Genomic DNA, 22,865 nt, shown 5'->3' with positions numbered 1-22,865 from the left:
AATTGGCTTATATACTTACTTTGTGGTATCCACCTCATTATTTTATGTAACAACTTGTATATTATAGCTATGAAGGAAATTTAATGGTAACAAATTATTTTGAACTGAAATGACTTCAAGCAGCACAATGTACAGTTAAAATTATTTACAAATGCAACAACTGTATACAATTTTTCTCTTAATATTTTAAAGTTGTTATCTCTCACCTCTTCTATTTTTCTACGAAGAGTAAGTTTTCTTCTTGTGTGTTCCCGCTGTCGTCTTTCTTCTCTATCCATCAGGAATAGGCGTTGTTCTTCTGCTGTGCGTTCAAGTTCTTCTAGTTTTCTACTTATCATATCCAAATATCTGAGTAAGTGCAAATATTACTAAAGGTGAATTGGCTGTTTCTTTTATGATGGCATCATCTGCTATGCCATTCCCAAACCACTTCCTCGCTTGCCTTTCATTTCTAGAACTACAAGAATTTTACTGTTTTTCTGTCAGTCCTGTTTACAAACCTTTAAAACAGCCTAACCCACCAGCTCACCATGTTTTACTTATTATAAGGTCTCTCCACTACACAAGTATCTGATATAATGGCAAAGATAATGGTAAAAAGCAGAGCAAAGTTACTCAAAACATTTTGCACAGTAAGCATTCATAACTTGTAGGTTTAAGACTATGACCTTGCAAAAAAGGCTGAAATAATTGAAACAGTAACTTCAAATGTGGAAAAAAAAAAAAAAAAAAAAACAGTACATTTGAATTCTCTAAGAAAAAGTGGGCACTGGGTTCCTTGTAATTTACAAGTCCTTGAACAAATCTCTCATCTGTAGTCTAGATCTCTGGTACATCAATATGCATTATGGCAATAATACCATGTAATGAAACCATGGAATGAATATAAAAGTCAGGTAATAAAAGTCAGCCCAATTCCTTATCCCATCCCTAGTGTAGGAAAAATAACTATAACATCCTTTACTTCCTAAGAAATGGGCTTGTCCATGGAATGGCCATGATTGAATATGACTGAGTCATATTTAAATGAGCTTACAATCTTTTTTATAGACAGCACATATTTATATGTTGGCATCAGTTATTCCAAACTTACTTTTTTTGACTTTGCACTAACTTCCTCAAAAAATGCTGTCAGTTCTTAAAGATTAATCTTAAAAAGCTGTTATTGTTTGAATATATTGTTTGAATATATTGTTTCTATATTCTAATATAGAAAGATTTTGAATTTAATTTTCTTTCAATAACCAGTTTGGCTTACCCTTGGGCTTCCAGTAACCCTAACCCCTCTGGTAGAAAATTCTTCCACCTCTTGGTTTCACTTCCTTCCTCTACACGCTGAGGGATCCAGGAGAATGGTGTCTAGTACTTAAAAAAATTGTCTTCAATTCTATCTAGTACTTTCCAGCTTATCTGGGTCCACAACATACCCATAAAATGTGCATCAACTTTAATCTTACCTATGCCTCATTAGCCGCTCCTGGTCCTTAATAGATTCAGTGCCCTCCTTTAACAACCAGTTTTGGACTTGTGCAACATCACAATGTTGAGGGATTTGATTGTTTTCCGGTACGTTATGTAGTTGTTTTGCAAGCATTCTCTATTTAAGAAATGTGTGTATTACATATATATAATGCTTTTTACATTTCCCAGAAATAAAACCATTTAAATTCCTATATTTTATACATGCTTAATTCAGTTTAATTGCATTTACATCTATTTTGAATCCATTAAAGACACAGACAAGTAAGCCAAAATTAAGATTTATCTCTGAAAATAAAAGGTAAACATTTCAGTTTATTTGTCTACCTATTCTAAATAAGTTAAATAAAAATATGCAGGAAGTAGAGAAGAAACACTGGGCACAGAATGAAGTGGGGAAAATACAGAATACTCAGAAATACAATGAAGTCTTTCTCATTTGTATTTAACCATTTTATCTTTAGGACATACATTTGCAAACACTCACATAAATACACCTTTCTCACTTCGATCCAAACCTCTTGACCCTAAAATCTGAATTCACACAAACACACACACACACACACACACACACACACTCACATCTTTGAGTCAAAAGTCAAAAGGAAGTCACTATCCATAACCATTCACTCTACACCCAATCATTCTACTTCACATTCAAGAGCAACATTTTTACTGAATGAATACAGGTGCACGCATGTGTATGAGTACAAACACAGAGTGTACATATTCTTGAATCACTGTAGAACACTACAGATAATTATTGTTCTTTTCCTATGGCTCAAACTGTTTTAGGTTTCAACTTAAGAATCTTTCTGCCACAAGAGATGTTTCTTATTGGCCTTAGCTCAGGGGGAAACAATACATCTGACGAGCAATTTAATTACTGAATTATGCCAGCTACCACTGGTGTGTTGATAGATGACCCAGTCCCTTTCCCATTCTTGGCCAAATATAGCAAAATTCAAATATTGTTTATTCCTACTCTAAATTTTCACTTGGAAAAAATATTCAATTACTTTGTCAATAATAAAGGGTCACAATATTATTAAAAGAACACTCTACATATAAACAAGCATTTCTTCCAAACTCTATGTAAAAAACCAGATTTAAGTATTTAACTTACTTGTTCTTTTATATAGTTTCTCTCAAAGTCTAATTTTAAACTGGTAAGATATTGCCTGTACTTATTCAATTCTCTCAAGGTACATACAACCTGCAAACAAAAATGAAAACAGATGGATACTTAAAAAATGTTCAATATGTTAATATTATATAAATATTTTAAATATATTTTTAAATCATTAAATTGATTTAAAAATAACTTAAAAATATAGCAGTGACATAAAATTTGATGACATTTTGGCATAAAGAGTAATAAACTGCTAACCATCTTGTAAGTAGTATCTCTCTGCATTTGCTAATCCACAAGAAATTTCTATCCAAAAACATTACTTAGGCTGAGGCAGGAGGATCTCTTGAGGCCAGGAGTTTGAGATGAGCCTGGGCAACATAGCAAGACCCCATCTCTAAAAAAAAAAATTAACTAGCTGGGCAGCATGTGCCTGTAGTCCCAGCTACTCAAGATGCTGATGCAGGAATACAGCTTTAGCCCAGGAGGTCCAGGCTGCAGTGAGCCATGATTGCGCCATTGCACTCCTGTGTAGGCAACAAAGTGAGAACCTGTCTCTAAAAAATATATACATATTACTTTATTAATATTACTTATATCATAAAAGGAGTTTAATTTACACAATTAGAGTTATCACAGTAATAATTTCAATTAGCTGTAATTGGATTATAATTGTAAGTGTAATAACACTGTTCGACTCCAATAAGAATATACTCTATCAAGGTTCTAACAGATTGAATTTTGCTAAGTTTCTGTTTCATCTCAAGTTTTTAAAAGTATATGGAACATAATTCTTGACAAGTATACTGTGCCATTAAAGACAGGGAAAGAAGGCTATAATACATGTGGGAAAATAATATGTCTTTGTATTCTTAAATTATTTGTCAATAATTTTTTTATATTACAAAGAAAAAAGGTGAAGGAAGAAGTACTTTCATTTAGCAACAACTGTTGTCTGATTTCTGTTGATTCAAATACTGAGAAATTTATAGAACTGCCTAGTAAGTATTGTCTCATGACCAAGTTAAAAGTGACACAGGACCTCCGAATGAGGTACAGAAACAAGTTTATATCAAGTTTTAAAGGGTTTCATTGATTTAAAAAAAAAGTAATTTTCAACCCACTTTATTATTGCTGGTGATGTAGCCACCTTTCTTTAATCTCTTCAAAATATCTTTGCGCTTATAGTATGCTTTTAAATGTGGATCATGGAGGCTTTTATATTGGTTTTCCAAAAGTCGACAGTAGGGATCAGTCAGGTTAAAACCATAAGAAGGTCGAAAAAGCTGCAAACACAGATTCAAAAATATGTAAAATTAATGCATTTTCACTTTAAATAATCTATCAAAATGATTAGAATGTTCATTGAAAATAAAATGTGCCAAAGGAATCTGAAATGGGGAAAAACAGCTACAGAAAAATTGGAGTTGGGCATGCTTTCCTGCCTTTCGTTTCCTCTCTCCTCACCTGCATAAATTATCCCAAAGACTCACCTTCACCCAATCAGTTCCTCCTCTAATCCTCTTCAGCCCCTGACTCTCGGCCAAATAAGAAAAGAGAAGAGGAAAAGAAAGGGAATAGCATATAGTTTGTTTTAAGGTACAAAGCCAACGCTAGGATTCTCTTTTCCTCCTCCCTCTCTCAAATCAAAATATTCTATTCAAAAGATAAAAGGATTAATAGTAATTATAATTATATTTCAATCATCTTAAAATGAACAAAAATAACAAAATGTTTCATCAAAATTTATGAAAATAACTTTAACAAATGGTAGAAGTAAAACTTAGGTGTTACTGATTTTGAGTTAAAGAGTGATTGCATCTTGGGGTTTTTAATGCAAGGAACAAACAATCTCTGAGTGCTAGAGTAAGAAGAATACCTGAGGTCTATATTATGCAGTTCACCTTATTAAATAACCAATTATAAAGAATATTTATAGAAATTGAAGTTTTTCTATTTGTGTGAAGACCAAATACACCTTTAGGCAACAGCAATTAACATATAAAAGGAGGAAAAGATAATCAATTACTAGTCATGTTTCTTATATCTGCTGCATTAGAGAAAACAGCTGAGTTATTCTGTCTCACCATGAATTAAAACATTAGCAAAGTGAGTTTTTTGGTGTGAGTTCTCAGTTAGTTTTTCAATAGCAAGATGGTGATAATGGCTTATTGGGGGACCTCTGAAATGGAAAAAGTAGAGAATGAGAGTAAGAAGTTGTGTTAAGGCTGTTTTTACATCCCTTCTTTCTGTTTTAAGTTTGCTGGGCCAGAAAAACTACGTTTTATAATAGCTCAAAATATGTTAAATCAGGCACTGGCTCAGGAGACAGATAATTGGAGTATGTGGGTAATACGTGAAACCAGAGAGCACCTGCCCTATTTGCAGGTATGAAATTCAATTTGTACTACCACAACAACACTAAGCACCAATCCCGACATGACTAGAGGCACCAATTTGTGACCTCTGTTTCCAGTCTGGCTGTAACCACAGTTGCAGTCCAATTCCAGAACACTAGGGAGTCTGGCTAGGTTGGACCCTAATAAGAACTCTCAAAAGGTAGGTAGGAGAATGCTTTGCATATGGGTAAAAGGTAGATGAGAGGAATAAAGTAAGATACTAGCTCTTCCTTTGCATTTAAAAGCTTCTTTAAGTTTCTGACCTCTTGTTTAACATTAAACTTTAATTCCTTCCAAGGAGCCTAATCAGAAAGCTAGATTCCCTGGTTACCAATGCTTTCCTGAGAAGGCAAAGAAAGAACTTGTAAAGGGGAGAGTCTTGAATTCAGTGAATCCACATATGAAGCCCAGATCTTTCCTGGAAGGGAACCGATCAATAATAGTAAGTCAAGGAGTAGATTGAATATTTCTTTCAGATGTTGACATTTAGCTGTAAACTTAAAAAAGATGTTAACTTTTAGCTGTGACAGGCATATGTTTCTCAAGACCAAACCTGAGCTCCTGACCTGTAAACTAAGAACACTTTTAAACAAATCCACCCATTTGAGCCAGAGTAACTTTTCTATTGACAACTAAAATAACTGGTTGCCTTTAAAAAGTGACTATTAACCATTACCTCATGAAGGAGTGTACACTGAAAGAGAAAATTCTTCTGAGAAACTAGTATGGTGCCTAATTATCATTAAATGAATAAATTTTGGGAGAATTCATGTAATAAAAAATAGAACATCTTTTTGAAAAGTAGTAGACAAGTGAATTAATGGTCGACAGAGAAAATGGCAATAGAGTAAAAAGAATATGTTTGAGGGAGGAGACAAAAGCCACAGTTCTAAGTTTATACACTAAAGAGGAATTTTATCACCTGTAATGGAATAAATTTCAAGCACGTTCTTGCAAAGTTAGTTTGTGTGGATGTGACTCAAATTGTGTGACGTTGGTATATTTGTAGTTCACTTGCTCTAATCTAGTAGAACAGATTATTTTTTTTTAAAGAGCAATTATACTTTTTTTCAGAAACAAAACTTGTTTTAAGAAATCATGTTTATTTAGTGTGTTAGATTGACTGTATGCCCCCAAAATTCATATGCAATCCTAGTCTTCAATGTGATGGCATTAGGAGCTGGGGCCTTGGGGGATAATTAAGTCATGAGGGTGGAGTCCTCATCAAGGGAAATAATGTTCCTATAGAGACCACAGGGAACTCTCCAGCCTTCTTTCTACCATGCAGGGAGGTAATAATGAAAGGACTACAAAGGGCCTCCACCAGAATCTGACCATGCTGGTGTCCTGATCTTGGACTTCCAGCTCCAGAACAATGATAAATAAGTTTACATTATTCCTAAGCCACCCAGTCTATGGTACATTGTTATAACAGACGGAACTGTATAAGACATTAAGCAAGTATCAGATACCAAGGGGTTCTACTTATTTCTGATGACATCATAGACAATAGAAGGGTAAGTGGGCCACTTAGAATTCTTTCTTGTAGAACTTTTTGCAAAACTGATAAAAGCAACCAGTCAACAAGAATGTACTAAACCTCCTTCAGCATTGACTACTTAGTCAAAGGCTGGGGAGGTTTGGGGGTAGGTGTGGTGTTGAGGACTTAAAACATGAAAAGGCTTAAGGAAAGTACACACTATAATCCAGTATGATTAAGTATGGTTTGTATAAGTGAGATCATACAAATCAAGGGCAACGTGAACTCTAAGCAAAAATAAGCTAATGGGGGGGGGCTATCACAGTTCAAAGAGTCTTGATAGCTCAGATTCATAGACTGGGGAGAAGAAGACAAGGTATGCCAGGTTTGGGGACAAAGTTGACAAAATACTGAGGTATTAGCATGGTATTTATGGGTAGGTGTGAAAGACTCAACTTGAAGAAGCTGAGCCTCTCTGGATGGAGACAATGCTGGATCGAAAGGCTGGGGCAAATTATGGAGTCTCTTCCTCATTGAGGCAGGGCTTTCTTTCATTAAAGTAAGGTTAAAGTACTAAACATATTAACTCATTTTAAGTTCCACTGTTTCAGTTCTTTTTTTTTTTCTTTATGTGTAAAATAGAATTCAACTCAAAACAAAATAATATTTCCCGTGAAGAGAGTTTGGTCCAAGATACTGTCAGTTAAAATCGTTAACACATCATTAAATGGCAGCTAGCACTAATAACCTTTCACATTCTAAACATGTTTCTAAGTACATCAAAACTTATTATATAAGCATATATGAAGTTATATTATAAGGAATATTAATATGGTACCGTGAATTGTAAATTAAGGACTAAGAATCTAAACTTTCTGGAATATGATTATGTCCAAACCATTTAGATGAAAGTGCTTCATATGCATTCTAAACAATACCTTCGGTCAGATGTGGGATTTTTTTTTTTCCTGTAAATGTTGATGTAAATTTCTTTAATGGATTTTGTATGATGCAGCCTCTGAGTTGAACAGCAAGTAGTAAAGGGTAAAGGAAAGAAAGACGATAAAAACTTGTTCACCTTTTCACCGAAATTCGTAGTATAGAATACAGCATTGCTTCCTGGGATCACAGGCAGCTTGACCCCGAGAGGTAGGTCCAGTAGCTGAGCCGGTCCGACCCCTGCAAAGTGGGTTTTGTGCACGCCCTGTCAGACACAATTGGAGAGTTTTGTCTTTCCTTTTAGGCAGTATTCGTTTAGTTTAGACCAATCTACTTCCACTGCAACCAAAGACTCCGAAGAATTATACAATCAGGGTTCGGGGCATCGTGAAGTCCTCCCCCGTTTTCCCTGGTCACCAGCTCTCCTGGCGTCCCGCGCCTGCCAGTTGCGGCCGGTACAGTCCGAGCCACCGCCACCGCCCCCGGGCGCCGCAAGAGGGCAGTCTCCTGAAGGGGGACAGTTGGGAGCCTCGCGACCCATGTGTGGCAATCCCTGCCCCGCTACCCAGCAGGCCTGCGGCCGCTAGAGGCCGACGCCGCCCAGGTTGCGGCCACTCACGTCTTCGCACTGCTGGGTGTCCGCGGCCAGGACAGTGGCGACCGTCTTGGTGACGGCGACATTGGCAGGCTTGGAGCAGGCGCCGAGGTACAGCTCCATGGACGGCACAAGCCCCCTCAGCCCCTTCCTCACCCGCCCCGCTCTCCTTCTCTCGCACCCGGTTGTTTCTCGGTCGGGACCTGACCAGGAACGGCCAGAGCCCAACGACCGCGGCCCCGCCCCCCGCGTTCCAGGCTTCCAATGGTAGCGGCCCCAGAAGGGCGGTGGCCTCCTGAAGGGCGGCTCGCGCTGGCGCGTAGAGCGCCCGCAGAGCTGGGAAAATCGGTCTGAGAGGCCTGTTCTGAGAGGACCACAGTTGACGCTTCATCTTTCTCTGAAACCATCACGCTTTAGCCAGTCCTAACGAAAACGTATAAGCTTTGTTGGTGAGTAACTGGTTAATTTCCTCTGGCCTGCAAGGAGCCCTGTTCCGTTCAATACAAATTCCCGAGTAATTGTTTTTGCCCATTCTACATCTTCCCCCGTATAGACCACACCCCATCCGCAGGCTCCCACAGCTTCTTCCCACACCAGGTCCACAAGGCAGACGCGTTGGCTTCCTAAGGGGCTCATTGCCTTCCTCCTGCCTCCTCTGTCCCCCAGGTTTCCTTCTCCTTTCTAGCGCTCTTTACCACTCTCCCACTGCCTCCTCTCTGCTCCTGCGACTTGATCCTATTTCCCTCTTTCTCTTCAACCATCCAGCCGAAATTTATAAAGTGCTTGACGCTTCTGGGCCAGTCATTGAGCTAGGCACTGGGCAGGACACAGCCGTGAGTAAAATATGGCTCCTGTCTGTAAGAAGCTAACTAGACTGGGAGTATTCTGAGGGCAGAGACAGTATGTGTCTAACCCACCTGTTGTTTAGACTTAGCTTCATACTTTCTTTGGTCCACTGCTGTTCTCTTTTATTTCTGGCCCGATTAATAATAACAGTTACCATTTCTTGAGAATCTACTAACTTCCATATACTGTGCTAAACACCCTTTTAAACATTTATTTATTTTAGTGGCCTTATCAATAATTACTCTTTATTTTTCAAAGATTGAGGAAGACTGACAATTGCTATTAAATGGTGGCTCCTGAGGCTGTTTTCTTAATCAGTGCACTCTGCTGTCTTTGTTGTAATTCCACACATGTGCTTAGGACTCTTAAATTTGAAATCTAAGCTTGGGATATAGTCTATTGCCAGCTTCCACACGGATATCCCACAATCGTCTTAAATTCAGTCTACTCAAATGTCAACACACACACACCTTTCACCAAAACAGGAAAAAAACAAAGGCTTTTTCCTGCATTTCCCATCTCAGTGACAATACCAAAGTCTACCCAAGCCAGAAACTAAGGAATGCTTGTAGATACTTCTTTTCCCCCTTATCTCCCATGTTTAGTTGGTCCCCAAGTCCCACTAATTTTATCACTAAAATTAATTTGCCCGATTATATCTACTCCTACTTTACTCTCCCGGTTAAGCCGCTAATCATTTTTTGTTTCTTTGTTTGTTTGCACCATTGCCACAGCCTTATAGCATCTCCCTGCCACCATCTACCCCAACAATCCATCTTGTATCAATTTGATCTTTGATGGCAAACTGACCATTTCTCTTCCTCACTTTAAACTCCCAACTGCCCTGGTGCAAAGTGTGTAATAGCCTCTGTTACTTGGTCTCTGTATCAGTTTCTTATTGCTAGCAAATCACCACAAACTTAGTAGCTTAAATTACCACAAATATATTATCTTAAAGTGATGGAGGTTAGTAATCCAAAGAGAATCTCACTGGGCTGAAACCAGTGTATTGGAAGTGCTGTGTTCTTTCTGGAAGCTCTAGATCACAACCTATGTTCTTGCCCTTTCCAGCTGCTAGAAGTTGCCCCTTCTTCACACGTTAAATCTGGCAATGTAGCATCTTCAAACCTCTCTCTGACTCAGACCTCTGCCTCCTTCTCTTCTACAATTAAAGAATCATTGTGATTACATTGGGCCCATCTAGGTTATCCATGCTAATTTATCTGTCTTAAGATCAGCTGATTAGCAACCTTAATTCTATTAGCAATCTTAATTCCTCCTTGCTATGAAATATTCACATAGTCTTGGAAATGAGGACGTAGACATCTTTGGGGTACTATTATACTACCTCTCACAGCCCCGTTTTTGTCCATTTCTGAGACATAACTCCCCTGTGCCACATCTCAGAGTTAAATCTCAAATGACACCAGACTGTTTGTGGTTAGTTCTCTACATGGGGCCTGCTTATTCATGCATGATTCTGCATCTTTGTTTATGCTGTCTCCTCTGCCTGATAGCCCCTTTCAATTCACTGCTTGGCTAATTTCAATCAGCCTTTAAAACAACTCAAGTGTTACACCTCCAGGAAGTCTTTCTCTCTTTCTAAGCTTTTGACAAATTCTCTCCCTCTGTGCTTTCCTCCATCTTAACTCTTTCACATTACAGCAAGAATATCTGTTTACCTGTCAGTCTCCCTTTACTAGAATGTAAATTCTTTTAGAGCAGGGGTTGGCTTATTTGACTTGTATGCACAGCACCTAGCATAGTGCTGAGCAAGCACTTAGTGAGTGCTAGGCAAAATTTTGTTTCCTGACCTAGTCATACATGAATGAGAACCCACTGAAAAATTTTAAGCTAATTCTTATTCTAGAAGAACACCCTGGCAACAATTTGGAATGTGGATTTGTGGGGATGAGAATAAATATCTGGGAGACTTCATGATTTGTAGACATGCAGAGAATGGATTTGAGAAAAATTTAAGAGAAAACTTTCAAAACTTTGAGCTCTTCCTCATCTCACCTATTTTAAAAAACAGAGTCGGAGGGAATCATTGCTGTGAGAAGCTGACAGTGGTGGATGACAAGCCTGAATTTCCAGAGGAAATAGGTAAGCCAGAAAAAATGAATTCTCAAAAAAAAGAAAGAAAAATCCACATCAAATAGGTGAGTTCTATTTATAAGGAAAGCAAATGGAAAAGAAGCCTACAGTGTAGATAAAATATCTATGACATTTATATGTAAAGGAGAATTTGTTGTATTCTTGGAAAATTTAGAGGAGTATGTGTCTGAGGTTTTATGAACATTGGGGTCTTTTCGGAGACTTTATTTATTGTCCTTTTCTACATAACAAACCATTTCTAAAATTTAGTGACTTTAAACAATGATTTATTACTCCTCACAGTTCTCTGGGTTTGCTGGTGTTATCTGGGTTTGCACTTGCTTAGCTAGGGCTAGATCATCTAGGATGGCTTCACTCACATGTCTGGGCTCTCAGACAAAAACAAACAAATAAACTGGAATGATTGAGATGGCTGGATCATTGTCTACATGTATTCTTTTTCATTCTCCAGGAGGTTAGGCAATATGGTTTTACATTTTAGTCTGAGGACTTCCAGCATCAAGAGGGAGTAAACATTAATGTGCTTATGTGCTTCTCAAGTATTTGCTTGCATCATGTTTGTTATTGTCTGGCATGGAAGGAAACTAACTACATAAAGATATGGATACACTAAGGCTCCCATCCATAGGGCTCATTGCCTCAGAAATCTACCGAAGATCACTCTCTGGTCGAATGATTCACATTCCTTCTATATTCAAAACACACTTACCTCTCCTAAGACTACCTAGAGTCTCATTCAGTAATGATCACATTACTGTTTTGTAATCTATAATTATGTCCACGGACAGCTATTCGAATACTGCTTGTATGAATTCAAAGACTTGTGAACTAAAAAACAAGTTGGGTTAATAATCTATATATGAAAAAACAATTTATCCAAAACCTTAGGCTTAAAGCAACATTAATTGCTTATTGTATCTAGCGGTTTCTCTTTGGGTTTGGAGATTCAGATGAGGCACAGAGGAGACAGTTGGTCTCTGTTCTATGATGTTTGGAACTTCAGCTGGCAGACTTGAAGACTAATAGCTGGAATCAGCTCCTTCTAAAGTTATAGGATAAAATTTTCTCCTTCTGGGTCTTACTTTTGAGGTCTATTAGAGAAGATCAGAAGACACCTCAGTTTAGGGTTAATTTTTGCTTTATTCTCCAAACTCTACCCAATGACTCATCCATCAGAAGCTTTTCCAACCTAGCTGGTGGGAACAGGTAATGTTTACAGCTGTTTGTGAAAGCTCAGCACTATCTCTTTTGAGTATTATTTTCCATGGCATATGGTAGTTTTCTCACAGTGTTCTGAAAAATAGGCAGGAAATACTCAAAGATAATTCTCTGCACATCTTGAAAGTTCTCGTTCCATGCAGCTGTCCTGTCTACTTTCTTTTGCATGCTCTAGCTATATCTGCCTTCCTGGGCTCTGGGTTCTGTCTCCTGAACTCAGGGAGTCAGATGGGCTCCATCTGGATTCTCCCTCCCTATGCTGTGGTTTGAAAGTTCTTTCAAGTTTTATCACTATGCCTTGCCTCTTCTGTTTATTGTTTTCCAGAGATCATTGACCATTCCCTGATCTAGTGTCTTGAAAATTGTTGCTTCCTATGTTCTGTTTATTTTTTAGCTGTTTCAGGGCATATCTTCTCCATGTTACTCTGTCTTAAAAGGAAATACAACTCAATTTTACTTGTGATAATCAGTGTAGAGTTTTTAATTCTTTAGATAACAATTACTCTATTTGGGGAAAATCCTGCATATATGAATGTTGGTAGATGTTCAATCCCACTTTTTACTGAAATTAAGATGGGTCACATATTTTCATTTTTGGCATGCCTTGGAGGAGGGTCAAGGGCATGTGACTTTGTATTCTGAAAAGGAATTAATTCAAAGATTCTTGTATGGCTAAGGACCATGAAGTCAGGGTTAATGTCTGGTCACAGCACAAGCAACAATATTTTAATCCAACTACATCTGTGGTTTTATATTGTGTTTCCATTTTCCTCAACTTGGATTATTTCAGACTTTCTTACATATTCTCTGAGCTTTCTCAAATCTTTTCTGTCTAGATTAGCCAGGCTGGTTTTCTATTATTTGCAACCCAAAGCCCTAGATTATATAATAATAACTATACTCGCAGGTCTTCTTCATTTTTATTTATCATTTCTTAATGTAACTATATAAGCAGAATATTTAAATGTTTGGGTTTTACCACCTCCTTATGTCTAATTGAGAAACAAAATACAAGATCTTTAGGATCCTGTGTTGGTCAGGATTTTCAAGCAAAATGGAACCAACAGGGGATATGTGTTTATGTGTGTTAGTGTGTGTGTGTATCTTCCTCTCTATATATACAGAGAGCTGTCTACATATGCCAGTAGCCCAGCAAGCTCAGAAAGAGTTGCTGTTTGAATCCAAAGGCAGACTGTTGGCAGAATTTCTTCTTGGTTGGGGGAAATTAGTACTTGTTATGTTAAGCCCTGCAACTGATTGGATGAGACCCACTCATGTTATGGAGGGCAATCTACTTGACTCAATGTCCACTGTTTTAAATGTTAATCTCATCCAGAAAACACCCTCATAGAAACATTCCAAATGTTAGACCAAATATCTGGGTGCTGGATCTCAGCCACAATGATATGTAGAATTAAACGTCACAGATCCCCATTTTTTGTCTATTTCATTAAGCTGAGCTGATTTCTGAATCTAAAAAATAGAAATGATCGTTTTAGTTTAGAAAAAGCATTCCAATTTAAGTTATACTCTTTAAAACACAATATTTAATTAATGAACTCTTATGTGGATTCAATCTAGCCATAAACTTTTCTATTTATTTTAATTTGTATGTAGTTATATATACTATATGTAGTTATATATACTTCCTTAATTTCTTGAATGCATAAGGGTTCATTTGATTATTTTTGCTTTCATCTAATATTTGAAATATATTCTTAATAATGCCACCTTTTAATTAATATTTGATTGACTGATATCTCACAATAACCTTATCTATTTTTTTCTAAGCAAGGTATTTTTGAATTAAAAATAAAAAGTAAACTTTTGTTTAAAATTACTTGTCTTGTCTACTTTATCTTATATTGTCCAGGTTCAATAATTTAATCTGATAGTTTAAAATAATTAATATTAATAAATTCATCAGAAAGTAGACAAAATGTTTTGATAATACATTGCAGTGATCATAATTCATTTAACAGTTAAAAAGTTAGTCTGCACATAAATCATATCTGAAATTGCTAGTAAAAGTAGCTAGTATATTGTAATGTAATAGAATTACTCAGAATAGACTGAAACTAAGAAACTTGAGGAATTGACGTTAACATTCTAAAATGACAGAAAGTTTCAAAGATTTTAAAGGATTTTTTCCAGAAATGTACAGTAATGATTACAATGTGAAATCTAAAAAAGCCTGAGAAATAAACAGGAAAAGAAGAATAGATATATAAATCTATAGTAATTAAGGCTGAATGTTAACTAGATTAAGGTTCAATGCTATAAAGTTGGTATATGCAGATACAGTAAAGGGCATAGTAATATAAATTCTATCACAGAAATGTAAACACCGCATTAGAAGAGTGTATGAGTTTCTTAGAGCTCCTGTAACAAAGTACCACAAGCTGGGTATCTGAAAATAACTGAAATTTATTCCCTCACAGTTCTGGAGATTAGAAGTCCAAAATCCAGGTGTTGACAAGTCCATGGTCTCTCTGAAGGCTCTCTTGAAGAATTTTTTCTTATTTCTTCCCTGCTTTTGGTGATTGCTGGCAATCCTTGGCATTTCTTATATCACTCCAATCTCTGCTTCTGTCTTCACATGGCTTCTTCTCTCTGTGTGTGTCCATGTGTCCACATTTATCTTCTCTTACAGGGATACCAATTATAGGATTAGAGTCCATATTAATCCAGTATGGCCTTATTTTGGCCAGATTACATATGTAAATATTCTGTTTCCAAATAACTTCACATTTTGAGGTTCTGAGTGGACATGAATTTTATGAGGACCCATTTAATAAGGACAAAGGGTGAGAGAACATCTTGCTGATGAGGTAAGATTGGTATATTGGCATGTCATTAAAGACTTTGTTAAGGATATCGATTTGACAGAGGGCTCAAGAGTCTGTCTAGTAACAACAAAAATATAGATATCAGAATCTTCATGATGTATGTGAGTTTCTAAAGGATTCCAGAATCTGCAGAAGAGCAGATGGAATGAAACCACCAAGTCTTGTTTAATTGATTCATTAAGAGTACCTATTTTTTTTGTATTTTTGGAAAATAACTTCTTTGATGGTATTTTATGTATTTTTCAAATAATTATCATTGTTAAGAAAGAGAAAATGAAAACTTACATTAAAAATATAGTTAGGAACCACACAGTACCTTTTGATAATATGAGGTATATATCTTTGCCAACATCTCACTCTTTAAAATACTTTGCATTATACTTTGCATTGCTTTGTAATATATTTATCTTAGTGGTGTTGAAAAACTGATACTTAACACAGATTTCTGACCTGTTAAGTAGTTCAGACCTTAAATAAAGGGCCCAAATTAAATATTGGTTGGAAAACTTATTCATCTATTCTCTTTCTGTCTCTTCTGTCTCTCTGTGCACACACACACACACACACACACGTGAAATATACAATAAAAAGTCATGCTAAATACATTTTTAGTTTAAGCTTAAAATGTAAGGTAATGAGACATATACCACATCATAAGTGGAGAAAATTTCTTGGTAGTAAGAGACATTAAGAATATATAGTGAAATTTTAATAGCAGAGACTCAGGTGTAAGATTGCCTGTGTTTAAACCCTATTTATTTCAATTCTTTGCTTTTTTCCTCATCTGTAAAATTTTCATATCTTATGATATCATTGATTGGGTAGCATCAATAGGGACAATGATTTATAGTGATCAGTCTGCCCCATCTCTGTGTAGTCCTGATCATTGTACCATGTTATCTAGCTTAAAATCACAGAAAGACATTGAGGGGCTGGACTTTCTGTTTCTTATAGCTTTTTTTCATTTTAATTATTGGAATAAATTGCTTTTACAATCTCAGTCACTGTTATATGTGTTAGGTGTTTGGGAGAAAAAGTTTGAAAAATAGCTAGAAAATATTATCCAGCAAAATGAGTATTTTTGTTTTATTAATCAAATGGCTGCAGTTTGTTTTTAAAATTTGTCATATTTCCAAAAATATTATAAAACAAGACTTTCTGCTTATTAACTTTATATATAAGTGAAGAGTAAGCAATTTACTGTTATATAATCAATTTCCAGTAAAACTATGTTAATACAAGTAATAATATCTCCCACTTATTCCTCAATAATTCTACTATAGTTAGGAAGCCTTTAAAGCGGTTTCAAATTATCCCTGCCTTGTGATATTTATACTCTTATGTAACCTCAAACATTTAAAAGTGAACTGGACCTAGTGACTAGTTTCTAACAGATATAATATGGCAAAGGTGATGACTTTCAAAATGTTGCTTTCATCTTGCCCACCTTATTCTACTTTCTCATTTACTTACTATGAATGAAGCCAGCTGCCAGGTTGTAAGCTATCTAAGGAGAAGTCCATATGGCAAGGAACTGGGACAGGCCTCTAGCCTACAACGAGGGATGAACATGAGTCCTTTGTCCAGCAGCCTTTGAGGAAGTGAATTCTGCCTACATTCATGTGATGGGGCTAGGAATCAAATCCTCTCTTAGTTCAGCCTTCAGATGAGACCTCAGCCCTAGTCAACAGTTTGTTCACAGCCTTGTAAGACACTTTGAGCCAGATGCACACAGCTAGGCTATGCCCAGACTCTTGAGATGCAAAAATTGTGAGATACTAAATGTTTGCTGTTTTGATTGGCTGCGTTTTAGAACATTTTCTAGCAAGGGGTAACTATCTTTACAATGTATGATTCATTGTTGTAGTCAGCTGACAAAGTATGTGATCCTTTCATTAACACTGTGAGACAGTTATTACAATCTCTATTTTTCAAAGAGGAACTTTGGGTTGGAAGAAATTAAATAATTTGCCTGCTATCATAAAGCTTTGAAATGGGCTCTGTTATGAGGGATCATTTTAACCAACAAACAATTATCCTTTCTCCTCATCATTTTTTAAAGTAAAATTATTTCTTACACCTTAAATCTTGAAAACTATGTATATGTTTGCTTCTCATGTTGGATTTCACCAGTACATAATTATAAAAAATAACAGAAAACCAACATTAAAACCACCACATGGGCAGAGCTTCATCATCCATACTCTGCACCATGACCTTGACAAAGCCTGGGAGAGGCATGAGGGGCAAGTTATGAAAAGTTTTTCTTAAACTTCATCGTTCTATCAGTTGGTTTAATCATTTTAGTAGCCCTTGGGGGCACAAAAGGCACATTCTATATTAGTAAAATAATACACGTGGGCAAAAATCTACACAGTAAAAAGAAAAATAACTCACTCTTTAATTCTAGATTCTGATACTCTCAACCCCAAAGAAAACAACAATAGTTTGTGTATTATTATACACATGCAAAAATATCTTATAAAATATTGTGTTCAGCATTTCACTTGGTACATTTTTAACTGAGCAATATATTTTGAAGATCATTACATATAAGCACACTAGGATTTAATTTAGTCTTTAACCATATGGATGTGGTATTTAATGCTGTAATTACCGTAATTTATTCAGCTAGTCATCTATTTATAAGTGTTCAATTTTTTACATTACAAATATTCTACAATAAGCATCCTTTTAGATAGATTGCTGGATTAAAAGGTACACCCATTTCTACAGGTTTATTTCCTTAGAGTCATTGCCATGCTGTCCTCAAAGTAGTTACAATAATTTATCCTCCCGGAAATGGACATCTGAGAAGCTATATGCCTGCAATTAGTGTTCTCTTTCTATACTGGATAGACCCTTTTCATAGATTGTGGTCTCACCTAATGGCTAAAATGATTTTTTCTATATATACAATTTTCTTTTGTTTCAGAGATAACAGAGATTCCTCTCTCCTTTCCCCCAATTTTTACTCTCCATATTTTATTAAAGAAACTTGTACTTTGTCACCTTTAAGCAAGGTCCATAGATAATTTTCAGTTTTTTGTTGTTGTTGTTTTTGAGATGGAGTCTCGCTCTGTCGCCCAGGCTGCAGTGCAATGGTGCAATCTTGGCTCACTGCAACCTCTGCCGCCTGGGTTCTACCAATTCTCCTGCCTCAGCCTTCTGAGTAGCTGGGATTACAGGCGCCCACCACCGCACCAGGCTAATTTTTGTATTTTTAGTAGAGGCGGGGTTTCACCGTGTTAGCCAGGATGGTCTCGATCTCCTGACCTTGTGATCCACCCGCCTTGGCCTCCCAAAGTGCTGGGATTACAGGCGTGAGCTGTGCCTAGCCTCAGTTATTTTTAAAAATATAAGTTTAGGTGATGAGTAAAAAGACCAAAAATAGTGGATAAAATGGACCATGTTACTTACTATGGACTCAGCTGTAAAATTTTATCGTTTTCGTATCTTTTACAAATCAAACAAAATTTAAAAATCGCAATACACATTATATATATTCTATATAATACTTGGTATAAAAATGTACCACAAATTGAAAACAACTTTGTACTTGTCTGCTTAACTATGGACAAGAGATTTAACCCAGTAGACCGGACACCATTATTTTTCAGAAAAACCTGCTTGCTTCATCCATGTCCCTACAAAGGACATGAAATCATTCTTTTTTATGGCTGCATAGCATTCCATGGTGTATATGTGCCACATTTTCCTTATCCAGTCTATCATTGATGGGAATTTGGGTTGGTTCCAAGTCTTTGCTATTGTAAATAGTGCTGCAACAAACATACATACGTGTGTATGTGTCTCAGCAAACTAACACAGTAACAGAAAACCAAACACCACATGTTCTCACTCATAAGCGGGAGTTGAACAATAAGAACACATGGACACAGGGAGGGGAGCATCACACACTGGGGTTTGTCGGAGGTGGGGGGCAAGGGGAGGGAGAGCATTAGGACAAATACCTAATGCATGCAAGGCTTAAAACCTAGAAGAGAGGTTGATGTGTGCAGCAAACCACCATGGCACATGTATACCTATGTAACAAACCTGTACGTTCTGCACATGTATCCCAGAACTTAATGTATAATAATAAGAAGAAGAAGAAAAAGAAAAACCTACTTGCAAGGTTCACACTTGGCTGGCACCTGGGAATTTGGCAATCAAGCCATTCACAAACTGATAACACTAGTTCATTGTCCCTGTACGGTTTGTGAAAACAATGCAGTTTATGCTGAATGCCTGCCTTCTTTCTAGGAGTTTGGAATTTTGATATGTGCTAGAAGCAGGTGCTTACAAGATCAGCCCCCATAAAAACCCTGGACTCTGTTATGGGATGAATTATGTCCCCCAAATTTTATCTGTTGAAATTGTAATGCCAAGTACCTCAGCATGTTACAGTATTTGTAGATAGGGACTTTTAAATGGCAATTAAGTGAAAATGAGGTCATGAGGGTGGGCTCTAATCCGATATGACTGGTGTTGTTACAACAAGGAGAGATTAGGACAGACGTACATACCAACACCTTAATTTCAGATTGATAGCCTCCAAAATTGTGAGAAAATAAATTTTTGATGTGTAAACAATCTACCATGCAGCAATTTGTTACAGCAACCCTAGCAAACTAATAAAGGCTCTGAGTGTCTAATGGGCTTTGTGGCAGACACATTGCATACATTTTACTGCACTTTTCACTGCCAATGAAAGGAGCATGCTAGGTGGTCCTCTAAGAGGAGGGGGAGAACATTCTAAGACTGTGTATGGATTTCTCCAGACTCCTTCCTTTGCTGATCCTGTTGTGTATTCTTACGCTGCAATACATCTTAGAAGTGAATACAACTTTATATGGAGTTCCATGTGTCCTAGGAATCACCAGAGGTGTGGGTGGTCTTGGAGATTCCAGAAACACTGATCCCGCCAATATAATATTTCAATAAATAGTTTTGAAACTTAGAAACTTTTATTATTTGGCTAACAAATACTCTATTTAGGTGAAATCCTGCATATATGAATTGTCAGTAGGCATTCAGTGCCCCTTTTAACTGAAGATGAAATCTGGTATATTGTTGCACTTCTCTGTCTTGTTTTATCTGGCTCATCACAACAATATGAAAAATCTTTAAAGAAGATTTTCGTCTTTCTTGTTTCATCTTTCTCTTCAATGACTAGAACAGTGCCCACTAATTACTATTAAGTAGAAAGGACTCATTAGTAGGTATTCAATAAATGCCACTTCAGCAAATGAGTAAACATATTATTTATTTATTTTGGGGTCACTGTTTAAATGGACATTGCCAATGTGTTTACAGTAGGGTATCTCCAGTTTTCTTTTCTTCCTTTCTTTCTTTTTTTTGTGGGGGAAGGAGGGCATTCATTTATGAGCATTGATTCTTCTAGTTGACACTGCCCTCTTTTGGATAACATCCCACATTTTTAGCTTCTAAATTGCTGTTTTCATGTTCAATGTTAAGAACATGAGCTATAGAATAGTAAAAATGTGTTAAGGCTTGCTATTGATCTATTTCTCTCATTCATTTATCTACTTAATGGTATGTACATCATAAATTTGTAGTAATAACTTTGTTACATACTTTACAGCAGAAGATTTTGTGATTGTTCAGCCTTCATGCACAGATGCTTATAAAACCTGCCAGTATCCACAAATTAATCGTAGTATAGGGATTACAGATCTGCATGAAGATAAAGTTATTTTGTTAAATGGAGGATCCAAACTGTTAGTAATTTGTGATATTAACTGAGTGAGTCAAGTGTAATTTTTTTTTTTAGATAAAGAAAGGCAGATTTGCTAGAGAAAGTAGAGAAATACGTTGTGAGGAGGCAATGGGTAGGATCAGCAGAAGAGAAGCTGATGCCAAGGGTAATATTTTTTAAAGTAAAGCAAATAAGAAAAGAAAAGAATCGGGTCTTTCAGATTTAGTAAGAGTATTAACTTATGCAAACTTATTTTCATTATAGATGTATAATTTACATACTTTGCTTATATAAATATGTGATGTGCGTATTATGAGTTTAAGGAGGGAAAGTTTGAACGTGACACAAGATGATTGATTACGAGTATTTATATTTCAATAAAATATTCTAAAATGTGAAAACCCTTCAAAATATTAGAACAAATTACTATTGAACATCACTTAATTGAACATTTTTATTTTATAAGTAATAATACAGGGGCTCAGTAAAATGAAATTATCTTCTAAAATTATAAATTAGATTACTGGGAGATTTAATATTAAAGCTCAATCCTTCTATCAGTTTTCCATCAAATCATACAGCTAAGAAAATATAATGCTGACTGTCCAAGCATGTAACTTTAGATCTGATCTATTTATTAAACCGAAACTAGCATTGAGTTTAGATTATTTTTTAATCAAACACATTTGTTACATTACATGCAATAACTACAAAAGAGTAACTGTTCTCCAATTTTAAAGAATAAATATTCATTTAAATAGGATGCCTCTAATTGTGGTTATATAATTTCTTTACTTTTTATCCTTATTATAATGAATTAAGAGAATTTTTTTGTTAACATTGGAATAATTGTTCATGTAGTTGGTATTATAACTATTCTAATATGTATCCAGAACAAGCACCAATTAAAAATATTACTGCATCCTTATCATCTTCTGCCAGCTGGTTGTTCATATTAACATTGCAAGGGATCACGGTGTTATTTTAGGGAGCTGCTTATCAAATTATGGGTTTTTGTTGGTGTTGTTTGGTTGAATTTTTTCACCTAATTAGTGAACAGTTTGAGAAAAGCTTTATCTTTAGTATAGTTTTAAAAGTAATGAAGGTGGGAATAATAAAGACCTTTGGAGGCATTCTACAGAAAAAACTTCATAAACAAACAAAAAACTTTCCATTCTTCCCTCTCTTATTTGTGGCTTTTCTTTCTGAATTTTCCCTTGTCTGATATCAGTAACTGACTTCTATTATATTTGTGTCTGTTTGTCACATTATTCCCTATTTCCCTATTTTAAGTCCTTCTTAATCACTTTATTTTAGATGTATTTCTTACATACAGAAAACTGTTGGGTTTTGTTTTGTGGGCAATTTGAAATTTTGTTTTTTTTAGATGTAATAAATTAACCCATTTTCACTTAACATAAATACGTTGTATGCTACTTAGTGTAATTATTTTATGTCATATTTACTAAGTTTCACTAGGTGTCTATCTCCTTCTCTTGGTTAACTGTGTTAAGGGTCTTAGTTGACTTATAAATATTTCTTCTAAATTTATTCGAGATCTTCATACAAAAAGTAGTGAAATTATTTTCAACTACTGACTCAGAAGGTGCTCGTAATATTTTCATTTTGGCTCAGGAATTGCATACTGAAAACAGAGTAATTTTTCAAAATTCTAGCCAAATTTAAAAGACCATCAGAACTATCAGAACTATTGTTTCTTGCTGTGATTTTGAAGATACAAAAAATATAATGTTTCATTTAAGTGAGAAAATTCAGATAATGTTTGTAATTCATGGATTAAATTATTCCATGTGTCCTGATTTACAAAGGTGCCTCATTTCAAATATGATCTTATTATTCTCTAATAGGTCTAAATATTGTGAACATGTTTTAGATTTGCTTTCATTTTAAATTTATCATGTTTTACTTTGCATAACCTTGATAATCACTGTAACCATTATTTTTGCAAGTACTTAATTATATGAAAATAATTACGTCCTTCTTTAAGGGATCTAGCATCTTCTTCATTAAATTATGTCTTTCTCTAATGCAACTTAAAACCACAATTAGATACCACCTTAACACAGC

The 22,865-nt window shown here is 35.8% G+C and overlaps 1 protein-coding gene and 1 long non-coding RNA gene across 4 annotated transcripts in view; one reads left to right on the top strand and one right to left on the bottom strand.

Annotated features, from left to right (window-relative positions):
• Positions 1–8,206, bottom strand: part of FSIP2 (fibrous sheath interacting protein 2) — a 92,879-nt gene extending 84,673 nt beyond the window's left edge. For all 3 annotated transcript variants that reach the window (XM_055289947.2, XM_055289948.2, XM_055289949.2), the window contains exons 1-6: positions 8,049–8,206; positions 7,569–7,694; positions 3,736–3,897; positions 2,606–2,695; positions 1,458–1,597; positions 207–348 (exon numbers count right to left, since the gene is read on the bottom strand). In XM_055289947.2, coding sequence (XP_055145922.1) covers positions 207–348; positions 1,458–1,597; positions 2,606–2,695; positions 3,736–3,897; positions 7,569–7,694; positions 8,049–8,147 — 759 coding nt within the window. In that variant the 5' untranslated portion in view covers positions 8,148–8,206. The remainder of the gene's footprint in view (positions 1–206; positions 349–1,457; positions 1,598–2,605; positions 2,696–3,735; positions 3,898–7,568; positions 7,695–8,048) is intronic.
• The window catches only part of LOC129488145 (uncharacterized), a 521,486-nt gene that overhangs the window by 260,389 nt on the left and 238,232 nt on the right, over positions 1–22,865 (top strand). Inside the window, exon 8 of the long non-coding RNA XR_010122386.1 lies at positions 10,906–10,976. This is a non-coding gene — a long non-coding RNA (uncharacterized lncRNA). The remainder of the gene's footprint in view (positions 1–10,905; positions 10,977–22,865) is intronic.

Source organism: Symphalangus syndactylus, chromosome 8 (assembly GCF_028878055.3).
Source record: "Symphalangus syndactylus isolate Jambi chromosome 8, NHGRI_mSymSyn1-v2.1_pri, whole genome shotgun sequence".
Lineage (NCBI taxonomy): Eukaryota > Metazoa > Chordata > Mammalia > Primates > Hylobatidae > Symphalangus > Symphalangus syndactylus.
This window is presented reverse-complemented; position numbering and strand designations above follow the sequence as displayed.